Source organism: Pithys albifrons, chromosome 14 (assembly GCF_047495875.1).
Source record: "Pithys albifrons albifrons isolate INPA30051 chromosome 14, PitAlb_v1, whole genome shotgun sequence".
NCBI classification, from domain to species: Eukaryota; Metazoa; Chordata; class Aves; order Passeriformes; family Thamnophilidae; genus Pithys; species Pithys albifrons.
In genome coordinates, this window is record NC_092471.1 from 8,213,198 (window position 1) to 8,229,826 (window position 16,629).

A 16,629-nucleotide genomic window follows, 5' to 3' on the forward strand; every position below is an offset into this window, starting at 1 on the left:
TCTCAGCTCAAGTAGTCAGAAGGGAAACAAAAAGAAAGCAAATTGTCATTTTCAAGATAAAACATGCTATGTGGCTGCTTAGAGAACTTTGTGTATTCAAAAATCAGAGCAGTGACTTCTGAAGGATATGGATGACACGCTCCACAGTTTAGGAACACAGAACTTCAGAACTTCACAGTACAAAAGTTTACAAAAAAGTGTTTTGAAGACATAAGACAGACATGCCAAGGGGACAGAACAGCCCATTCTTTGCAGAGCAACAGAATTAAACACATTACTGCTGTCAGAACGGGGCAACTCACTGCACAAATCAGTATTTGATGAATAAACACCTGCCCAAAAGAAGCCCTCTAATTCAACAGCAAGTTTTGAAAATATGAAATAGAGGCTTTGCTTTACATATTTCCTGCACCCTGACACACAGAGCCAGCAAAAGAAGTGACAGTTTTGGTGCCAGCAGAGAGACATTCTACCCAAAGCACAGGTTACCCTACATAACCAAATACTCCAAAATCAACATGAAACTCCAGAAAATCCTGGAGTTCTTGAGAACTCATGAGAAAATCTTTACTGGGGGGAAAAAAATACATTGCTGTTTTAACCTAGTCCAAAATGGACAGTCTCATTTTCTTACTACTGGGCCCTTATTGTCGCTTCTTCCCTTCTGTCAGAATTTATTCCACAATATGGTGAAATGAATCAGGAAACAGATTTAGCTAAGAGTTAACCATATGATTTGTCAGGTTTATTTTCAGCTCAATCAGTTCACTGCTCACATGAACCAAGCTGTCAGCTCTGCTAGCACAAGAGGATGGAACATCAAGTAGTACAGCAAATTCATGCTGATCTGTGGAGTTAAGATTTTTAGATTTTGCAAACAGACAAGACACACTGCTGCTCCTGAGCAGCACATTACAAGAATGAGGCATTTCTCCTTTGTCTGTAACGAGCTCACTGCTATTCTGTTCTGTTAAAAACAAACAAATAAAAAAATCCTGAGAAATAGTTAAGCAAAAAAACTTGTGTTTTCTTCTGTAGGTAGAGCCAGTGAAAGACTTAAAAGATGAATGAATAAACAAAGCAAATGAAAAAAGAGAGGATGAGTGCTATTTGCTCTGAAAACTGTGAGAACTAATATTATTATACCAGGAAAGAATATTACCAATGGCTTCAGGTGCTCCTAAAGCTTTTAGTTTAAAAGGTCCCAAACACCAGTAAATCTTCAGACTGCCCAAAGATAACCATACACTATTGCACCAGCTCCTGCAATCGTTCATTGTTATGACTAAAAAACTTTTTTTTTAAAAAATATGAATTTAAAAATCTATTTTCAGGTGTGTTTCAAAAATTATTGTAGGGACAGGTGCAGCAAAAGAAGCAGTGACTGCCACACAGCCTTTCCCTTCTGCCACACTGTTCTTCAGCCAGGAACCTGAAGTGTTCCTGAACTGCATTAGTTGCAATAAAGCATAATTAACTGGCATTTCTCCATTTACAATAAACAAAGACACAGACCTCCAACAAAACAGTTAAGAGAGAGCATTGGCACAACTTTTCATTGACCATAAAAAGCTCATCCTCACAAAAATTAGCTTCAATTTAAGACACACTTAGAAGCTGGGATTTCAGGAGCCATTCATGCTGCCTAATCACTGTTGTTGATTTAAGATTAGACCTGTTAAAACACTTCCAGTCAGATAAAAGAAAAGCAATTTAATCACAGACATAACTCAGCTAATCCAGCCCTTTACAAATGTCTGATCAACTCAAAGGGCAACACTTGGGATTTTGCTTGGGGAGAAACCATAAGCAGAAAATTCCTCTGGGCTCCTGAGTGGAAAAGCACATCACTCCATCCTACACACCCACTTAATCATCATCAACAGAACACACCAGGCCCACAATCTCTCTCCCCCGAGCTACTTCAGGTGAATCAGAGCTGTACAGGCTATTTTAACTCCCAACAATTCCCAATGACATGAGGTGTGAGTGCTGGAGTGCAGGGAGAGATCAGTCATGGCTGGACTTCCAGCACCACAGAACTCCACGTACATCCCTGGGAGGGAGAGGTGGAACTGAGGGACAGCAGAGGAGAACAAACTGTGCAGGACTACTTGAGGAAACAGTCCCATCTTTCTATTCTCAGAAAATCCTCTCACAGCAAGCAAAGTCAGCTTTACAGCTTCTCTTACTCACTGAGGCTGATAAGGGACTGTAGGACACTCCAGGATAAGGACAAATATTTCTGACCAACTACGGCTAAAATGGAAATAATGTCCTTTGGAAGGACTTCAAACTTCTAACACCACATAACATAAAACATGGCCTTAGAACAAAGACTGCATTTTGAAACAGATTTGCTGTTACCTCTCTTCATTTCCTTGTCTTTCAGCCTATTCTACAGGAATGTTTTTCTACAATCAATAGAAACAAAACAAAATTTTTTAAAAGAGTACTTTGTAAACAAAGGTATAGAAAAGGATGGAGATATATTTTATATAAATAAAAGCGTGTGTGAGAGTGTGTGTGTGTATTCACACCCTCAATACATACCAGTGAATTTCTGCAACACAGCTGCCAGCTAAGCTTCTAATATGGTAGAAATTAAGATTTCTACACTATTACCAATCCTGAGTAAAACCACCAATTCCTTGTTCTTTCACAGATCTTTTATTGAATGAGGAAAAGGTTTAGAATCTTTGAAACCAGAGACTTGAATGAGTAAATGGTTTGGGTTTGCTGGTTTGGTTTTTTGTTTGGTTGTTTTGTTTTTTTTAAATACTGGTTTCCATGGGAAGCCATGTCTGTTGGGTGGCAGATGGTAACAATACAATAGACAATTTATGGGCTCCTTCATCACCTCTCCAAACATAACACCTATAACTGGACAGATCAGGCAGAGAAGGCCTTGCTCTTCCCCTCCCTGAGCTGGTTTCCACAGACAAAGCAGCAGCACGACAAGCACAGGCACATTCACATCCAGCTTTGGTCTCCCAACATGACCAACAGCACCAGCACGAGCGGGACAAGACGAGCCCTCTGCTCTGCACCAACTCCACCATGTCACCAGCCCAGCACAACTGCAGCCTGCGGTCCTGAGGGAATGTCCCCTCCCTTACCCAACCAGGAGCCATCACGGGATGTGTTTACACACACAGGAATGTACACAGACAGAGTCACATAATTCGGTTTCACAGGGACCTCAGAAGTCCCTCTGGTCAGACATCCTGCTCAGGAGCCCCAAATAAAGAACACTACAGCAACATTTTTGCCAGCAACCTTTTTCTTTAACATAATTTTGGCCAGCTGTTGTATCAAGTATTCTGCCAGTCTTGCTTATGTAAGCATTTTCCTTTGATTCTGATAAACACCTGTTTCTGTAGCAATGTCCTGCCCGTGTTCTGCTTGCTGACTCTTTGCCACCTCTGACCATTTCACTTCTCTGTTCTCCAAATTCTGCATTCTTTGAAACAAAGTTAAAACACTGCATATCCAACTTCCAAGATGATAGAGACATCTAATGACATACACTAAGTTAGAAGAAACAGTATGCCAGGCTGCTTCAGGATCTGTCAGAGCAGGACAGCTCTTTTAAAGAAAGAGGTCTGAGTATGCTCATTTATGAATTTCATTACAGGGTACTGAAAACAATTGAACGAAAAAATAAAGCTTCAAAAAATCTTGGACAGAGACTGAACTAATGCCTTGAATTGTAACAAAATAAACCCCAAAATCCTCTAGATTCCCAAAGCAAATAATTTAACAATCTTGTGCTATTTCCTCTAAGTAGTCTGTCAATGTGAGAACATATGTCCTCTTGTCTTAACAGTATTTCTAAAACCTGACCCAGAAATGCTGGTACAGTGTCTGGACTTTCAAGCATCTCCCTGGCCTTATCTGGAACAAAAGTCTCCTTAGAATTGTAGCAGTGCTACAGAACAGCTCACCTACATTGGGAGACATTGCTCAAATATGCATTACATAAAGATACAATAATTAGTTCAAAAGATTTCATACGAAGTTGGTAACATACAGCATTTCCTCATGTGTTTTTCAGCAGCCTCACAGGTACTGGTATCTTTGGAAGCCACCAGAATTACCTGTGTTTAAAGGACTGTCATTTCAAGCAATTGCTCACTAAAATAAAACCCTGACCTTCATAGTCAGGAATCAGTTAAAGGTAAAATCTGATGAAAAGAATTACCTTAAGGAAAGGCTGAGGAGAAGGAGGTTGTGTTATGGCAAAGCAGTTAAAACAAATCAAACCAAATAAAAACCAACTTGCCACCAAAAAACCACCCCAGTAACTGATGTGTTCAGCACCCTCACAGTTACATTGGCATTCCAATGCCAGATCAGAAAGGTGTGCCAACATTGCTGCTGGTGCCAGCACACACTGCACCTTTTCTCTTAAGTCCCACTATCTGAATCATGGCTAACAATAAAATTAGACAGCAATAATGAAGCCTAGTTTATTATCTGTAAAATCTCCAAGGTACCTTTTATTGTCTTAAGAATTAGTAAGTGAAATTCAGTCAGTTTAAAAGATGCTTGAAAGTTAATAAAACACATGAGAAGCTGAGACACTTTATCTGTTCTCAGCATTCATCTGATTCTCACCAAATGCTCCATCTGGGTTCAATGCTATGAAATCAGAGGTGATCAGCCCATTCACAGGCATTTATCTATTCTCAGATAATAAAGTACCTCTTAAATTTTTCCTCTGTTCAGACCCAAAAAAACCATCCCCAAACCCCAGAAATTAAGAGGGAATAAGACTGGCAAATCCGATAGGCTACAATACTTCTTAAGAGTAACATCTTTATGAACAGATATTCTTAGCTGAGTGTCTTCCCATGCCCCATCTGCTTGGAGTTTCAGATACCACATATATATCTACACACACGTATTAATTATAAACCATGCATATTAAATTAAATAACAACATATATTCACCTATATTACAAATATATTTCCATATTTTACCTGCATAAGGAACATTTTACTTCTTTATAACAAAGCCATCACAGGTAGTGATAGCTTTTAATTCCTAGAGCTCCTCACCACCTCCCTCTGCCAATTTTATTTTAAAATCCTAATACAATTAAAGTTATTCACAGAAACAGTGCCACAGGCATGTGTGTGTGTGTATACATAAAAATTTAAATAGTTTGAAGTTAATGAAGGCACAGGTGCAGATCTATTATTACTTACAAAGAACCAGCAAGAAATGAACCTGCAGACATTCAAGACAAGGGTGGAACCTGTAAATGTCTCTTTTTCTCCATCTTGAACACAAACACTTTTGCTTCTCAGCCACTTTGGCACGTAAATAAACTCTGATGCATTCAAATCCTGCAACTCTATTCAAGACTCAAAGACCAGGACAGTAAATACCTGATTATATTTACTTATTATTTATATATACTTGATTATATTTACTAACACTCTGTGATATATACTGAAGAGAAAATTATTTTAACAACAAAATAATTTGATTTTATCAGACTTTTACATCATCTACAAACTTTTCTACTCAGCAGGTAGTAAACACTAGATTTTAGCTTAAATAGGATGTGACCACTGTTACCCTGTATGGAATATCTCCCTTATCTGACAAGGCCAAGACTCATTGCCATTTTTAGTGAGAACCTGGAGAACTTGAGTACAAAAGAGCAAAAATAGAAAACAAAAACTCACATGGCTTTGTTTTCATTAAGTCAGCCATAAGGCAAGCTGCCTGAAAATTCATATGACTATCCAAACTCTAAAATCAGCATTCAAATCCACCCATTGTCATATTTTTAAGGAAATAATCACCTGCATGTTCAAACCCTCTCTGACCTGTGGCAGATGTGAGCTGTCATTGTACGTTATGCTGAAAATGGAAACCACTGAACTCACTTCCTCTGTTCTTGGGTTTTCTTTCACTTTGGTAACACAGCATAAAGCAGCTTAGGAAACAGCATAAATAAGCACAAAAAAGGACTAAACCCACATGTCCCAAAGATTAGCTCTTTGGTACAGGCAATTAAAAAAACTTACACTGATTGCTTACAAAGAGTCCTCAAAAGAAACAAAGAGAAATTTATCGTGACAATGAGTTTCTCTGTAACTGAGTATCCTACATATCCTACGCTTCCAATGGATCCCCACTTAGCTTCCATTCTATGTATCTATACTCTTTAACCTCCTGGTGTCTTTATTTTAAAAAGCCCCCCAAACCACTGCATAGAGCTGCATATTCTTCAGTCTGCTCCCCTGTCTGAAGAGCCTGGCATACCAAACAGTCGGAGGAATTAAGGGGGGGAGGGCCCACAAATTCCGTGTGTCTTTCGTATCATTTGAAAACACATGAGTGGCTGAACATTCCCTGTCTAGGAGGATGGACATCCTGAAATGGAGACAGAAATCAGTTCAAGAAATCAACAGCTTCTGGTATCCCAAAGTGTTCAAACTCTCATCTGTGTTAATTAGAATTCAGCAAACTGATCTCTCACAACAAATTTAATCTTCTCTGTTGAACAGAGCAGGACAAGTGACTACAGAGTGAGTAACTAACCCACCTCAATGAACTAACCTGAACTGGAAGTCAGAGCACAGAGAACTGCTATGATTTCTCCTTGCTGAAGAACACTTGTACCTCTCCATTTTAAGAACTGCTTTGAAAAGCCAAATGTGCAGAGAGATTATAAAAGCCACATCTAAAAGGAATATGGAAAAATAACCATTTATGGGCTGCAGCCTACATTTAGCACTGTGCCTTTCCTTTCAGCACACAGCCTGCTTATCAGTACACAAACAAATTTTTTTTAATTTTTGCCACACCCATTTAAAGGAACAACTATGTCAGAACTCTGCCAGCAATAAACTCTATCACTATGGCTTTTCCACCATTTTCCTAATGTTTAAAGGTTTAACATCTACAGTTAAGTGGCAACTGCTATGTAAGTTTGACAGACCTCCTCACTATTTTAGAAGCCATTTTAGCATTTCTTCTGTGCAAGTCAGAACTTGATACACAGATTTTCCTCCTGTAAATAAGATTAAACTCGTACTATAAGCCAGCTAGAACAAAAATAACAACAAAATCCAGGCTTTTAACTTGCCAGTTCCTAAACTAAAAAGCAGGAACAAGATCTCAAAGTATAACACACATGGATTTTTGCTACATCTACCTCCACTGAAGAAGCCATTACTTATTTGCAGGCTAAACAAAATAAAAGTGATGCAGAAACACACCAGCTGAAAAGGGATACCTCCCAACCACAGTGTGGGTGGGTTAAAGAGCAGCCCATAAGTTTATTTACTATAGAAAAATTTCCAGGCATAGTGATCACCTGCAGCAAACCCCAAGTGCAATCCCTCGGTCAGAGGACATCACACCATTCCTTTAGTTTTGGGGGGGACCATTTGGAGAAAGGAAGGTGAACACACCAGTCTATTAGAATCCTACATTTCTGTCCTCTCCCCAAGGCCAGAGGATCACAAGCTTGAAAGCTGAACTCTCCTCTTGAACACCAGCACTTGATCATATCAATGACACTGGACCTGAAGCTACAAAAAACGCACAAGGAAAAACTAGAAATGCAACTCCAAAATGAGCTACAAAGAAAGCAAAAAATCTCCACTGCCAGAACCAACCTGCCTGCTACAGGAAACTCCTTTTTCAAATACTTTGCAGCTCATTCATAGCATGGCAAAGCATCTCATTACATAAAAGGCGAGGGGAAGGGGGAGGGGAGGAAAATAAACACCCTGGAAAAAAAAAAAGAATTGGATTCTTCTTGCCAACTAGGCTAGAATAAAGCTGTGCAGGAATGCAAAAATGTTCTTGCTATGACCTGCTGCCAAATGACACCTTCTTAGGTGAGAGATCAACAGCAAGAACATCAAGCTCCCCTCCTTATTCTCTGCACGTTTTTGATTTACATCAGTAGAAACTCAATCTATTTTATTCAATGTTTTTACATTTAGGTACATTACAACACTCGTGGTCACTTCAAGCTGTACAGTGTTTTTATTATTCTGCATTCAGCGCCAACACAGAACCCTCCATTGAAACACAACTTATCATCTAGTAAAGCATAGACACTCTCTGATCCTCCCCCAGTCAACATTATTCAAATATTCAGAACACAGAACAGTACCCAGTTGAGAGGAAAGTCTGCGAAAGACTGGGAAGCAGGGGGAAACAGGAAAAAAACCCAATTCTTCAGGGCAGAACACAAGGTTCTTGACATCTGATTCATGAAAACAGTGAAGGCACTCTGGGCTCTCAGACTGCCCGTTCCACAGCCCAAGTGTGAAACCTCCAGATTTTTGAACATTTCTCATTTCTTGTTCTCCTTCATTGGTACACACAGAACTCAAACAGAACCTGCCACAAGGCTTTTCCTTTACACTGCTTAAATCAAGGCCATTTAAATCCAGATTTTAGCAACACAAATTTGGCTACTCCCAAGAATCAACCCTGGGGTTCTTCAAGGTTTTTCTCATAAAGAAGGAATTTAGTTGAAGCCATGCTCTTTCCCAGGCTATAATCGATATACCCACCTCTGCAAAACCATAGGCACGAGATACAGGGAAGAATGAGACCAGCAAGCTACTGCTACCATGTCAAGTTTCTCTGATTGAGTTCTTTTTGGCCAGCAATCCTCTGGCAGAAGATATTTCAGCGAGTATCCCGAGGTGGGCACACTTCCCATGAGATCTGAGTCTCTCCTTCAGAGCTCAGGACTGTGCTCAATGATCCTCATCTATCAGCAGAACAGACTCGTTCCAGCAGAACTGCCAGAAGTTTTAAGAACAAATGAGAGTTCTTTAAATAGAGTAAAAACTGGTGAGGCAGTATTAGACAGGAATTTGATTTTCAATTATTGTAAGAAGGAAATAGCAGGATTTGGAACAGTGACTCCTGATGTCATAGACAGCTCACCAAGTCTTTAGTTCTTCAATGACAACACCCAGGCACGGCCACTAATCACAATGTGACAAAAAATTACTTGTTACAGAGGCATTCCAAAATCAACTTCGTACTGTTCATTTTCAACCTCATCCTCCCAAACCCCATTCCTAAACTCTTTGGTTAATTATTAAATTCAGCCCCTAAGAATAAACAAGACAAAACAATAGTCTCATACCACTTTCCAGAGTTCAGGACTCTTTCTAAACCTGAAGGCAACCACTAAAGAGCAAACAAGTGGTACTTTTACTACTGGGTTTAAAATTCATTCTTTCAGTTTTGGAGATGACGGAAACCCAAGGCTAATACTCTTGTCTATCTTCACTATGATGTTTTCATGTTTCATAGGTCAAATACTGTTGCAGAGGCACATTCAGTCACACATACTCCTCCCAGCGTGCCACAAAGTTTTTATACAGAAGGAAACATTCCTTCCCTCAAAATAAAAACCTAAATAAAAAAACCTGTTGGATTTTTAACAAAAAATTACAATGTATTACTGAGGTATTACTTGCTCTACATTCTCCTTTTGGAGGAAAAGGGGAAAAGGAGAAAAACAAAACAAAAATTTCATAAGGATTTGTAAAGTTGAGACACAAGTTCAGACACAGCCAGTGTGAATCTTACCTATTTTAAATCAACAGAAAAAAAGCATTATAGAATAAAATAATTATTATATCATTTAAAAGCTTTAAGTCTGGTTTCAGATGTCATGTTTTTACCGTTGGGAGGGATATTATTCTCTTGTCAAAACTGAGAGTGTATGATAGTACAGTACAGAATGGCAGAGAGACTGAGATGAGTTTGGTTTACGTCCTCTCTCCAGCTTCAGCTGATTTGCCTCTGAATTCCATGTCAAAGCACTTAATGTACCCATAAACCTGTAATATCTGCAGAAAAAATACTAGCACGATTGCTGGGGACTTTTCCTTCTAAGCCTGACCAAAGCACCTGCTGAATTCCAGGTGATTATGCCAACATGCTCCCATGTGTCAAACACTTCAGGTCTCTGTCTATTCTCCTCCTTTGGTAACACTGAGACAGTACAAGGATGTCAGAGCTCTACTTTTCTTTGTCACCAGAGTAACTTACCACAGTGCACAAGATGGAAGAACCAAGTTTAACTAATAAAGCCTGAGCTGAGCTAGCAATCCAATGTTAGAGATGATTCAGTTTGTGCATCCAGCACAACCAGGAACAACTGCAGTGCTGAATTCCACAAGTATCTTAAGGCATATCTGCTACAAGCAGCAAAGAGGCACATTCTCCACAAGTCTTAAAACACTGTCTTCCTGTAGTCTGCCTGCACTGTGGCTCAAAGTACCAGTCAGGGAACTGAAATTGGACAAAATACCACAGTCCACATCAGCTTAATCACAAGAAACCTGTTTTCCAGGCACTGGGGAAGTCTTCTGGTGTGCTGCAAGTGCTAGACTTTCCAGTTTCTCTAAAGCAAGACATGCCTCTAAATCCTAAGTTCTCTATAGAAGCATCTGGATACAGCTCAGTTCTTAAGAGAGGAATAAATTAACAGAACTTTGAATGGATCTTTCTCCAGAGATTTAAGTTCCTTTAACAGCCACTCTCTAACCATTTAAGTTTTTGACAGTAACAGGCTGGTTGCCCTTAATAGAAGTCATATTCCTGTAACTACAATGCATAATCTGACACACTTCCAGGCCAGCTGTGGGCACCACATGCAAACAGTCCATCTCTACACGTGCACTAATTTAAGAGAATTTTTTCTAGGTCTGTGAAAAAGACCATTTACAAAATTAAATGCCACCTTTTGTTTAATCTTTCTGTACCCATCCAACTATGCATTATCTGATCTGCCCCTGAGCATCCTGCAGGGAGGGACTCTCCAGGCTCAGGCTGTGCAGCGAGCAGTGCCCAACAGACACTCTGAACTGGCAGCACTGAGGGCAAAGCTCACCTTGCCATCCCAGTTTGTATTTAATCAAGCAATCCCTCAGTTGTGAATCAGAGCACACCGGCTGACAGGTCACATGCTTGGGCTGCTCCACCTCTAGAGGAAGTTGGGCTCTTTATTGTAAGATACTCTGAATGCCAACAAAAACAGATGGAGATCAGGTCTAAACAACCTTTCTGGCTGTGCTCAAGACTCCTGCCATACAGGATCAGCAGATATCAACAAAGCCATGAGAAAGGAAACAGAAAGTGTTTAGATGAGTAGGACAGCAGAAGTAATGAAAAATAAAGTCCCCAACCAGGTTCCAAAGAAGCCCATACTAACAAGAAATGCAAATGAGGAGAATCAACAGTTCCATCAGTTAATAAATTAATATTTCACAGACTTAAAATTTTGCACAACAAATTAGAATATGAAAGGGCGAAGTCTATACATTAAAACTCTATTGCCTAAAAAAAGCATTTACTATTTGAGTGATGCTCCATCAATTTTACAGAGCAGTTTAGAAAATTTAAATGCTGATGCATTGAAAAGTATCCTCACTGTCCACCTTAGAAAAGTTAATTGTGACTCACTTGCAAGAGAACAGTTTCCAGCCTCTCTTACTTGGAAGGAACTTTTGGAGTACTGTATGAGATGTTGCCAAGAACACAAGTTCATCAGAAACACATCAGTCTGAAAAGACTGACACATAAATGTTCTGATCACTTGAAACAAACAACCCTCTGAACTCTCCATCCTGCCTGCTGGGCAAGAGAGAAGCATTTGTATAGGACTGCTGAGGGGTCCAGCACCTTCACTGGGCTGGCAAAAGACACAGGCAGGCTGCAGCATACCCAGAAATGTTCTCTACGAGTTCAACTGGATTCCCTGAAGGTAGGGCTGGTGAACAACTTTCTCAGCTAGATCTCAAAGCATTCCAGACTAAGAACTAGCTTGAATATTTTTATTCCTCCCTCTTGGAGCTCGTGTAAAATGCCACAATTTGGGGTATCATGCTCAGCTTCAGAGCACTCATTTTACACATACACTGAGCACTGTGACTTTACTGAATGGGCTCAGAAGTTTGGCAGCTGGGCACATTAACATTGTACAACTGGATCAAGTGGAGTCTTTCCAAAGGAACAAGGAAAATGAATGTATTTAGAAAGTTGTCTGCACAAGCAAAAATTGTTAGGTATGAAATTTGGTTCTGTTAGAGACACAAGACAGGTTAAACAGAATGCAACCACTACAAAAACAAATTGTTCTGTAACTGCTCATAAGGGCAACAGATAATACTACCTCTCTGGGTCTGCCATTGCTGCCGGGGTATTGACAGTCAGCCACCAAGTCCACCAAAATAACCCTACGAGACTTTCTGTAATTTTCCATGTTTGATTTTTTTTTTTAAAGGGAACCCGACTCTTCATAAGATGAAAAATCTTAGAACACTCAAAAAACCTTGTGTTATACTTTGGAGATAAACTGTCTTAAGTCTTGCTTTTGGAGTATGGGAATTATATAACATGTTTATTTCTAGATTTTTCTTGGAATTTTTTTCTATACCAAAATGCAAGGGAAAGCATAAGATTGCAATAAAACTGAAAACTTCAAACCTGTGACACATTCCCTGACAAATTCAGTTTCCAACTGTTACATTCAATAAAATGAATACAATAGACTACAAAACAAGGGGTTTGACATTAAAGGCACTTTCCCAGAGTGATAGTTTTAACATCACTATTAGATCTTCCATCACAGAAGAACCTATTTATTCCTTCTTCAATCAATCCTCACACATTTACACTGAGCAGAAGAGGAGTTGCTTTTATCACTGGGATGATCCTGACTGAACAGCTCAGATAGGTTAAAAAAAACCAAAGGAAGCAACTCTTCTACCTCAGACTACCACACTCTTCCAGTACAGTTGTTGTGTTGGGTTTAGTGTTTCATTAATTAAAATACTATGTATTATGACTCTTCTAAAAGAAGGCTGAGCAGAATAATTTTACACTAAATTCTACTTCTTTGTATTCTAAGACTTTCAGGATTTATGTAATTGTCTTCATAAAAAAAGGTCACCGAGGAAAAAAGTTTTAATTTATGCATTTGTACATATCTAACAGTTTAAAAAGTGTTTTTAACATACAAATATATGTTAAGGGGTCTGGGTTACACTAATAACAATACTAATGAAGTTAAGTATACTATCAGATAAAGTTTCTTGGTATAACAATGGAAAACAAACAAGTCATTTCAAGGTCCTTTTGTGCTGACAGGACAGCTAAGAAAATAGGAAAGCAAGACATAAAAATAAGAAACTGACAAAACTAGAAACTGACAAAACTAGAATGTTGATATGGAAGTTTCTCAAATACAAACACACTAAAAAGCCCAGATGATGTAAATAAAGAACCTCAGGCTAAAGCCTCTAAATCTTTTAATCACAATATTTTTTTAGGGTGTACCAACACAACATTTACTCTGACATATGGAACAAGAGGACCAAGTAGATGTGGCTTCTGTCCTCTTATAGAAACAGAAATTCAGTGGATGACCAAAATGTAACTGCCTTCAGAAAGCCTAGGATTTATTAGAAATGAGAAAGGTAAACTAAACCTTGGTATTTTACCTGGCCTAAATTAATGTATGAACACTGTTTATACATTAATTCTACAATTTCTAGAACTCATAAAGATACCAGATCAAGAGAAATTTTAACTTTCTGTTCTGAAACCTCCTGAACTCTTTACCTGTCTCACATACATAGAGTCGTATCATAAAGGTTTACATGTTATTTGAAGTGGAAAAACCTCTGATGTTATACAGGCATGACTATCCCAGAAATGAAGAGAGAGCTCAAGACTGACTGGGCTGCCAGTGTCTGAGAAGCAAAAATCAACACTGAGTTTGGGTCTCAGCATCTTTACATTTCATAAAGATCTCATCAAACTAGTACTAGATTGTCCACTGGAGTAAGAATGAAGTATCAGAGATATTCCACCTTTCTTACGAAAGTCAGTAACATCCCAACTTGTTTGTTTTCTAAGCAGGTAACACAACCATACAGAAACAGCACAGGCTTCTGACAGCTTACATTCCCCTGTGCTCTGTTCCCACCAGACCCGGCAGTTCCCACCTTTCCATGAATCCCAAGGTCCTCTGGGAAGCTGCGCTCCAGGCCCAGCGCCAGCTCGGTGGGGCAGTCCTGCAGCAGGTCCGCCTGCCAGCACGCCTGGGATGTCATTTACAGCGCACCCACACACCCTGCGATTAACTCCATCTCGCCTTTAATCAATTTCAGAGGCTCTTACGTGCTCCTGGATGCGGCACGGCCACCCCTGAACAAAGGGGGCAGGGAGGGAGGGGAATCCCTTCGCCCCCGCAGGGCTGCAGGTACTCGGCCCCGGGGCCTCCGTTACCTCGGGGCACCCCCTGCTTCCCTCCCTCCCTGCCCCGGCGAGGCGCCCGGCCCCGCTCTCCCCCAGGCCGAACGCGGCCTCCCCGCGCCCCGCTCCGCTCCGCGCACCCGCGGCGGCTCCGCCCGGTGCGGGCCTCGAGCGGCGCTTCCGGAGCCGGGGCCGGGCCCGGCGCCTCCATTTTGGGCCCGGCGCGGAGCTCACCTGCATGCCGGGCACTTGCACCGCCACGGGCGAGTGGGCCATGGCGGCTGCGGCGGGCGCCGCCCGCTGCTCCCCGATCTCGGCCTCCTGCTCCTGGGCGGCGGCGGCGGGGCCTGGAAGGACAAAGCGGCGGAGAGGCGGCGGCTTCAGCGCGGGCCGCGCTCCCTCCTTCCCTCCCCGCCCTGCCCTGCCCGCCGGCCCCCGCCCGCCGCCGGCTCCTCACCTCGCGGCCGCGGGGTGCGCTGCGCCAAGGGGCGGGCCGGGGGTCGCTACTGCCGCTGTCCCCTGCCCGCCGGGCTGCCCGCGGCGGCCCTGCCCATGCCCCGCTCCCCGGTCCCCAGTCCCGGCGCTGGGGCGGCTGCTCGGGGCCCCCCGGGCTGGCGGCTCTCGGCGCGGCCGGGGCTGGCTCAGAGCGCCATGTCGGGCTGCGCTGCAGGCGGCGGCTGCGGAGCGGCGGCTCTTCCGTCTGTGCTCCGGCCTGGCGGGGCGGGGCCGCCACACGGGCCGCGTCACAGCGCCCGCCTCGGGGCGGGCCGGGCCGGGCACCGGGTGGAGAAGGACCCAGGGAGGAGAGGGGATGCAGGGAGGGAGGGAGAGAGAGGGCACCGAGGGAGGGAGGGAGGGCGAGGGGGCCGAGGGAGGAAGGGAGAGGGGACCCCCTCAGCTCCAGCCCACCCCGGGCCGGGCACAGCCGTGCCCCCCCGCGCTGCCACAGAGCCACGGACTTAGGTTGGAAAAGACCTCTGAAATCATCGAGTCCACCTTTGCCCCAACACCGCCATGCCAACCAGAACATGGCACTGAGTTCCACATCCAGCCTTAAACACCTTCAGGGATGATGACTCCTCTACCTCCTCGGACAGCCTGTTCCGATGTCTGATCACTTTCTGTGAAAAAATTCCTCCTGATGTCCAGCCTAAACCTCCCCTGGCGAAGCCTGTGACTGTGTCCCCCTGTCCTATCGCTGGTGCCAGAAGGTCCCCCCTGAGCATCCTCCTCTCCAGGCTCAACACCCCCAGCTGCTCCTCATGGCCCTCACTCTCGAGACCCTTCACCAGCTCTGCTGCCCTTTCCTGGACCCTCAATGTCCTCTTGGATTGAGAGGCCCAGAACTGGACACAGCACTAGAGGTGTGGCCTCACCAGTGTTGAATGTCCGACCCCTCGGTCACTTGCAGTCACAGTGCTGTTCCCCTGGCCCCCAGTGTCCCCAACACCCTGTCACCACCACACCTGTACCCCTGGCTCTGGAGACACAGGGTGCAAAAGCTGACTGGGTATTTGATGGGATTTACTTGCTTTTTGTGACCAAAGAGGTGATGTCTTCTCGTCTCAGGGATGCTCCAGGCAGCCAGCCATGGCAAAGGTGGCGAGTGTAAGTCTGGTTCCTCTGTGGAGGTGCAGGTCCCCGTTCGGGGTGGTTGGCTCTTGCTTGCCACCCCAGGAGGGTTTTCCCCACTGTCCAGTTCTCCCCAGCCTGCCCTGGCTGCTGCAGGGCTCTGCCAACACACCTGTCCCTCACCACCACCTGCTTCCCTGGTGAGGTGGGCTGCTCCTTGCACTCTACCAGGGCCTGGAGAGGGGAAAATAGCAGTGTTTTTAGGTGACATTCACGAATGAGTCACCTATTCGTGTGTGTGATTCATATTCCTCTACATGAAAGTTTTGCCAGTTACTCAAGCAAAGCTAAAAATGCCATCTTTGATGACACTGGTCTTCTCTGCACCCCTCTGAGCAAGAATATAGAAATCACGTGGGTCCATCACAAATATACTCATGGGTATACAAGGACTTCCCTCAAACTCACAGGTTTCTAGGTCTAAAAGCCAAGAAAAAGTAACGTAAGCTGGAGATGTTACATTGCTGGCCATACCAGCACTGCCCTGTTCAGAGGGTGGGTCCCTTCAGAAAGGATGTGACAGCAGGCGGTCCCCCTCCCTGAGGGCTCAGAGGAATGTTGCACTGTGGCAAGGAACACAAAACACCTCTGTGTAAAGTAAGGTTGTGTTAAAACAGGCTAAAGCCAAGAATTTCAAAGTTAGGCAGTCTTTCCATCCTTAATTCAGTGTGGTTTGAACCAAAAGACAAATTCACAGTGATGTTTGTTAAGGACAGGCTCCTGGATCA

General features: G+C 42.9%; 1 protein-coding gene across 1 annotated transcript in view; it reads right to left on the reverse strand.

Annotated features, from left to right (window-relative positions):
* The window catches only part of STK26 (serine/threonine kinase 26), a 32,140-nt gene extending 17,151 nt beyond the window's left edge, over positions 1 to 14,989 (reverse strand). The window contains exons 1-2 of the mRNA XM_071569033.1: positions 14,727 to 14,989; positions 14,504 to 14,616 (exon numbers count right to left, since the gene is read on the reverse strand). Coding sequence (XP_071425134.1) covers positions 14,504 to 14,545 — 42 coding nt within the window. The 5' untranslated portion in view covers positions 14,546 to 14,616; positions 14,727 to 14,989. The remainder of the gene's footprint in view (positions 1 to 14,503; positions 14,617 to 14,726) is intronic.
* Between the last annotated feature and the right edge of the window lie 1,640 nt (positions 14,990 to 16,629).